The following is a 7,927-nucleotide window of genomic DNA, read 5'->3' as shown; positions in this document are numbered from 1 at the left end:
TATGAGAGCATGACTGGGAGAGCACTGGATGTTGTTTACCTTGACTTTGGCAAGTCTTTTGATACTTCTCCCTACAGCATCCTGGTATGTCCAAGTTGTGATGTTACAGTGTAGATAGGCAGACTGTTAGCTCTGTGAGTAGCTGGCTAGAACATCAGACTCAAAGATCAGTGGTTCATAGTATGTGTCTACCCACAGGCCAGTTACTTTGCTTAACACCTTTTATCAGAGCCTGAAGGTTCTGAACAACCTCTGATGACACCCAACTCAGAGGCGCATTCAGTATCCTTGAAGGCAGGGCTGCTCTTCAGAGGGCCTCAGGCTGGAAGCAGATATGGGTCAAAAGGAGCCTTTACATACTTCAGCATGGACAAATACCAAGCACTACTTGTGGGAACAAAGAGTCCCTGGCTATGAGAGAGACTGGGGACTGGCTGCCCGGGAACCAGCTCTGCCCAAAAAAGACCTGAAGGAAGCAATCTGAGCATGAGCCAGCAGCAAGCCACAGGAGTCAAGACAGAACACTAGGCAAAGTAGTTATCCCCTTTTAGATGTGGTCTAACACCAGCTGGGTCACACTTGCTTTGGGCCCCACAACACAAGAAAAATGTTGACAAGCTGGCACAAACTCAGAGGAGGGCTGCAAGACAGGGAGGGTTGGAGGACCTGCCCTGTGAGGAGAGCCTGAGGAAACAGGGCCACCTCATCCTGGAGACACAATGGCTTTGGTGGGCCACAAAGCTGCTAGTCAGTACCCATGGGAAGGGCTGCTGAGAAACTGTACCAGGCTCTTCAGTGAGGTGCACCCAGGACAAGGAGCAGATTGAATAAAAATAGGCTCTGGCTTGATGTGGGGATGTTACCATGAGGACTATTTGAACAACTGCCCAAGCAGGTTGTGGAACCTCTGTTCTGGGGCCCAGCCAGACAATGGCCTGAGTTATCTGGTGTGAATTCACTACCAAGTCTGCTTGGGCAGAAAGTTGGACTCAAGTTCTCATGAACTTCCAGCCTGCAAGGTCCTTCCCACTTGGAAACAGTGACCAGCACTGGAACCCCTGAGAAGGCAAACTGAAAAGGACAGTTATTCTTCTCTTCATGACAAGTGCCGGTCTCATCATGTTTAGAAGGCCTGGAGAGAAATGTATCTGTTTGGGTTTTTTTTTTAATGTATTCCACTGCAGTGACTACCTTCTACTTGCCAATGCCCTCCAGCAGCATTTATCGACGTTTAAGTTTTTTAGCAACATGATGATAAGATCAACAGTATTGCCTCTACAGCAGGCTTGGTCTGAAACAGCAGATGTGACCCAGGCCAGGATTTATATACAGATTTAGAAGGAACAGGCATAGCCAGTATCTACCATCTACTATGTTTTGCTTTGGTGTATTCAAAGTTGTTCTTAGTTTACATCTGTTTAAATAGCAGCCATACCACAGGCATTGTAGGATTTATTGATGTCCCCAGGGAAAGTAGTTTATAGACCTGAAACAGACAGCTATTTTCAGAATGTTTCTAAACAAACAAAATTAATTAGTTAAAGGGAATATTTACTTACTTATTCCTTGAAAAAGTTCTTCAATGTTAACAGCATTCTTTGCACTGGTTTCAACAACAATTGCACCTATAGATTCTGCATATTCTTTGGCATCCTTCATAGGAACCTCCCTGAAAAAAAAACCAAAACATTTATATATAAAAGAAACCAAATTTAAAAAAAAAGGTAATTTTTAAGAAAAACCCCAAACAACCTCAAACACAGCCTGATCAGAAAAGCATTAATAAGCTCTTCATCTCCATTAAATCAATACTATCTTTCTTCACATGGCATTTAGATCATCTTATTCAAATATATCAAAATTTCAACAAAATTGATCAATCTGCAGTTTTCTGCGACTTGCTGTTGAAACGATGCCTTGAGAAAAGGAAGATAATTAAAAGAAAATCACATTTTTTTGTGTTTTATATTTGACTTTGACAAGAAAAGCACTCTCCACATGCCAAACATTCAAACAAGATAGGGTACAACTGTTGTGGATAAAAACGATAAGAGCATCGTATGTTTTGGTCTTCGCAAGCAGCAAGGAAACGAGAGATTCTGAAATAGATATGAAAGACACTGACTTCGAGAACACCAGCAACAGCAAACTGTGAGTGCCAGTTCTCTGGGGGAAGACACCATTCTCTGCCATTTCACCAAAGTGACACCATCTTAAAATCACCAGCAGAATACCCTCATTTTGCAACCAATACTTGATATGCCAAAAGCTGGCAAATGCAGTTTACAACCTCTGCTTTAAACAAGCTAGCCCCATGCTAGCCTTGTATCTCCCTGAGCCAGGTAACAGAGCTGGATCTGCCCACATGTGCCATTATCTGTAACCACCTCTACTCCTGATTTTTCAGCAACAGCAGAATCTGCACCAACTACTTCACTCCACAGCTCCAGTATACCAATCCGGAGACTCCTAGTACAATTTCCTCCCAGTATGAGCATGTCAGACACATCACTCAGCTTGGTGTCATCAGCAAACTGCTGAGGGTGCACTGGATCCCTTTGTCTGTGTCATTACTGAAGGTATTAATTAACACTGGTCCCAACAGGGATCCCTGAGGGACATTTCTGGTGTCCATCAGGATTCTGGGCCATTGACCACTGCCCTCTGGATGCAACAGTGTAACCAACTCCTTATCCATCAAACAGCCCCACCCACTGAATCCATCTCTTTCCAGTTTAGAGAGAAGGATGTTGTAAAGGACCATGTCAAAGGATTTAAAGAAGTCCTGATAAATTATGGAATAAGGAAATATTATGGATGCATAGAATGAAGATCTGAGCATGAAATTCTGCTGAATTCTCTTAACCAAGGGTTTCTAGTGAATACAATTTGTTAAGAAGGTGAACCACATTTTTAGGGAAGTGAACACTTCCTAGCTGCTGTTACAACTATTGAATTCTATAATGCTCAAAAAAGTATTATGAACACTTAAAACACTTTAGCATTGAAGTTTGATCTCCTGTCTTTGAAAGTACTTTTTAATGACCTGTCAGAAGAACAGGACACATCAGAATGAAGTCTGTTAAAAGCCTTATTCCTATTACTTAGAAGTATGCTGAACATTCAGCAGTTCTACGAGTTGACAGTACTACAACAAAGATGAGGATTTAAACTTGATAAAATTGCTTGCCTATCTGTAGAAATTCCTTCAAAGTGGAGAAGAAATTTACTTCAACAGAGCACCAAGAATTGCTGAGAGGTTATTAACAACATTGAGGAAAAATAGTGTGACCCCTAAGTGTCCCAAATACATCTTGGCAGCTCAAAACCAAATTTTAGCTGCTAAACAGGGAGGGTAACATGGTCAATGATTATGAGAAATACATTAATTCCTCCTTACATTATCTGTTACACTCATAGAGATGGCAGAATCAAACCAACTTGAACTGGGTCAGCTTGACCTCTTTTGCATCTATTCACATTGGTCTTAAAAGCAGCTGTTTCTCTGATATCCAGCAAAACATCTGCCAAAAGCTCTACAAAACCAAGGAGAGATGCCAAAAATGCATACAAACAGCATCTTGCTCCTGTGTGCTCACATTATCTTACTTGTAAATTCTCTGTGCCTAAAGGCATGTGTATTTTCTACTCATTGGAAACAATCTGATAAATTGGTGACATGTTTCACCTAAAACCATTTTTACTGAAGTAAATCTGAAGACATAAAGCAGACAGAGAATACAAACAGCTGCATGCATTGCATAAACAACCAGATTTCTGGAAGAACTGTGAAAATGTATCACATATGAGATAGTCTACTCTCTATTTTTTCCACTTTAGCTGGAAAAATAACTTTAAAAAACTAACTTTAAAAATAAATTTAGCTGGACATAACTGGATAACTTCAGGAAAGAAAAAAAGATTGGGGGATGCAGAAAGAACAACTGCACAAAAAAATATTACCAAAACTATTCATAATTATGAGGGAAAATAATGTCCTCTCCCATAAAAGCCAAAAAGATTAAGAGACATTAGCTCACGGAGTACAATGAGGACCATTTGCACAGCAAAACAATTTGTGCAAAGAAAAGCTATACTGGCTGAACAGGAGCAAGAATTGGATGATCAGCAATCAGTAAACTACAGGTAGTGGTTGATAATAATATGGTGAGAAGATCATAGTTGCTCTATGAGGAAGTCTAGTACTTTCACAACATTTCTGGGATGCAGGATTTTTTTTAAGTCTTCCATTAGTTCAACAGCAAGCAGGAAAAGGGCTGATTATGGACTCATTTGCAGTTGTTGCCATTTGTCACCATCTCCAAACTTATGACCCTTGAGTTAATCTGGCAACTGTATTGCTGGAAATACTTATGCAATAAATTTAAAAGTGACTCTCAGGGCAACCAAACCCCTTGATTCATGCTAACTGGCTTTTGGTTTTATTTCTATAACCATCCTTTCCTCTTTTTTTCTCCTCCATATCTGGAAGTTTTTGTCCTGTAGGCCTCAGTTTCACCATGTTGACCAGCGTACTGCAACATCACGTAGGAGATGCCAATACATCTGTGTCCCTGATTCTTAGCCCAACAGAAACCAAAAGTTTGCCAGAATTATTGCTTGTTCACTACTTAGAGAAAGCAGTGGGTTGCAACTTTGTGTTGGTTCATGGCTGGCAGTGGCAGGGGAGAGAATGAAACAAAACTCACACAGGTCAAACCCACATGTAAGCCTTGATTCAATAAAGCACTGTAGCACTTACTTGAAGTTACACACATGCTCCAGAGCTTGGGTGAATCTGGGCCAAAGTAATGATAGCTAACACATGGGGATGTGTTTGAACAAGCACGAGAGCCTATGAGGTCATAAGGGGAAAGCATCAAATACAATCATTGGGTTTATACTCATAAGATGAAGAAAGAAATAATATTCATGGACTGACAAACAGAATCACTACTGTACAGCAGACTGTGCTTCCATTTCCTGAAAGGATAAATGCAAATCCAAAATAGAGCTAACAAGCAGAAGAGTGATTCTAGCTTCACTCATATTCCAAATAGCATCATCTCAGCTCTCCTGCAGGGGTGTGGATTCAACCCTTCCCTTTTTTATCTAGGAGGTTCTTTGCTTCACACAGGGGATGAAAGTTTAACTTGAGGTTATGCTCCAAAAAAACCCCAAAATACACTTTCTACATCCAGTATTATGAAACAGTTTCACTTCTTTCAGATCACAAGTTCTCAAAGCTGTGTGATTAATATTTTACCTCTTGCCCACCCTCCCAGCTTTACATTGCTGGTTTTGCTCATCACTTACTACATTCTGCACATTTTAACGGAATGGAAGGGAGAAACAGCAAAGGGAACCCTTTTCCATTCCCAATGATTCAGCAGATAAAGGATGTAGAGATTGTACAAATAAAGAGGAAGGACAGTAAAAGAGAGATTAAAAAAATACATAATTCAAGTCGTGCTGTTGTTGTTGAGGTTGTACATTGCTAGAATCACTGATTCTAGTACAGGACGCCAAAATTATATGCTATTATAACAATGAAGCAAAATTGTTACCTGAAGGGAAGAAACAATATGGTTACTGCAATGAAAACAACAACAAAAAGTATTACCTGATATCAGAAAGATCACATTTGTTTCCAGCGATGGCCATTACAATGTTTTCAGGACCATGTTCTTTTAGTTCTTTCACCCATTTTTTCAAAGTATGAAATGAATCCTATGTCAGAAATAACAAAGTAAGCTACCAGCACACTCTCTGCTGATGTATTTGCCTATTTCTTAAAGTAGAGGAGCACAGCTTTGACACAATTAATGCAATAATGGTTATATAGATCACAAGACTGGAAGATCATTTATTTGTCTATGCAATTTGCTTTTCAAGCTTTAGGCCATAAGACTTCTTCAAATTAATTCTTGAATTTGGATGCTTCCCTCTTTTCTACTTCCCCTCCTCCCTGCTCCAATGCAGCACCTAATATTAAACTTCCAGTGATGAAGAAACTACCTCAGCTCATCTAGTAGCTCATTTCCTTCACTTATTGCCAGCTTCATTTGTCTAATTTCACTTCTGTCCAGTGGCTTACCATGTCAGCCACTGTCATATTTTTGGTAATATCCAGGAGAGCTTCCGCAGTGATATCCACCTCCCTGCATTTCCAAATCTGCAATCTGGTAAACTTTAATTTACTCATTATAAAACTGAAAAGAGGTGACAATTCACTTGGCTCTTTTCTCCTCCAAGCACAAAAATCAAACTCTATCTGAGCTACCTACCTTTTAATAGTAATTTTTCTATTTCTTTACACTAGTGAAGTAGTAGCTTTAAGATCACACTTCTATCTGGTGATTCTAATATAATGCACAGTTGAAATTTTTACTGACTAAATGAGCTTCCAAATAGACTATAAATCATTTTTTTCCCTTAAGAAACGCAAATAAGAGTCGTGTCTAAATCAGCAATAGCTGCATCAGTATCACTGAAGGCAGAGCCCTATCAATCACTTGGGAAAAAAAAAATCCATTCTGCTTTAATGATTAACACTGAATATTAAGCATCAGAAAATGAAATACACATTGACCTTCCTCTCCTATTTCCCCCTTTTTATCCTGAGAGCTGTTCCACATAAGCTTGGAGAAAGGCTGGCAAAACAAAATTTTATTCTTACAATATATTACAAGATCAACTGTAAGATATTTAAATCAAAAGTATCAATCCAGCACAATTCACTCTTCCTCACCTTTTCCTGGCAAATTAGCAGTAGAGAACAGCACTGCAGCACAACAGTGACCACCACCATCAGTGACAGATCATTACACTAATGCACTGGGGAACCAAACCAGCCTTCCCAGCCTCGTAGTAAATAAGTCAATTGGCAAGAAAGGAATGAAATGCTAGTGAACTCTCCTGGCCATCCATTAGCACTGCCTCTAACCCAGCTCTATCTTCCAAAAGGAGAGAAGGAAGCATGCAGCTAGAATCTCCTAGCCTCCTCTGCCTGAGAAACGAGCCAGAGAAGTTAAGGATCTAAAAATACAATTTTCATTCCAAATTAATAATGTTGAGACAAAAGGTCAGAGACTTATGATTTCATTACCAGTTTCAAAATTAAGACATGACGCCTGCAATACAAACATGAAATGATATGCTTAGATAAAAATAATTAGTTTTAAAATCAGTAATATACAAACAACTTAATTTCTACTCAGCTGAAAAAGCTAACAGCTGCTTTTTGTAGTAAAAATTCAACTCCACACAGAGAACACAGGTGGTGGTAGGGGGTATTGCAGGACATTAATCCTGTCTACTTAGCAAGCAGAAACCCAAAGAAACATTGACAAAATACAGTCTCCAGCCTTTTGTCTTCATGAAGTTGAAACAACACAGAAGCAGAACTTTTTATTTAATGCTTTAGGCCAGCTGGACACCTTAACCCAGCTCCACAAACTACTACTGAGGCATATATATGCCAGACAAATTAAATTCTGCAGTTGTGGGGTTTAACTCCAACTCAAGCCCAAACACAGGAGTTAACACAGGCAAAAGCATCCCAAAGGTCTTACCTGTTTGGTGATATCATACACTATCACAGCTGCTGCTGAACCTCGGTAGTACATTGGAGCCAAGGAATGGAACTGTTAAAACATAAACCCCCCAAAAGAAAGTATCATCAATAAATCAGACTTATCACATGCTTTGCCAGGTCTCATAGACTTGCCATGACAGCACCACTCCCTCTGTTTCATCCCGTAGAGAACAGACCTTACCAGTGGTCACCCTTCTCTCATTTTCCTTAAACACAAAGAAGCCAGACCTCCTTTATCTCATGCTGCTCTTCATCCCACTGAATTTAAGCATGCCGCACTTACTGATTCAATGCATCACTTCCATTACAGGGCATGGACTTTGAGGACAA

General features: G+C 39.8%; 1 protein-coding gene across 1 annotated transcript in view; it reads right to left on the bottom strand.

Moving 5' to 3' along the window:
• RAB31 (RAB31, member RAS oncogene family) overlaps positions 1-7,927 on the bottom strand; it is a 61,363-nt gene that overhangs the window by 13,559 nt on the left and 39,877 nt on the right. Inside the window, exons 4-6 of the mRNA XM_066183497.1 lie at positions 7,575-7,646; positions 5,624-5,730; positions 1,560-1,669 (exon numbers count right to left, since the gene is read on the bottom strand). Of these exons, the coding sequence (XP_066039594.1) occupies positions 1,560-1,669; positions 5,624-5,730; positions 7,575-7,646 (289 nt within the window). The remainder of the gene's footprint in view (positions 1-1,559; positions 1,670-5,623; positions 5,731-7,574; positions 7,647-7,927) is intronic.

Source organism: Chamaea fasciata, unplaced genomic scaffold (assembly GCF_029207755.1).
Source record: "Chamaea fasciata isolate MVZ Bird 193981 ecotype frontalis unplaced genomic scaffold, bChaFas1.0.hap1 SCAF_1, whole genome shotgun sequence".
NCBI lineage: Eukaryota > Metazoa > Chordata > Aves > Passeriformes > Sylviidae > Chamaea > Chamaea fasciata.
Note: the sequence above shows the minus strand (reverse complement) of the source record. Positions and strands in the feature narration are given on the sequence as shown.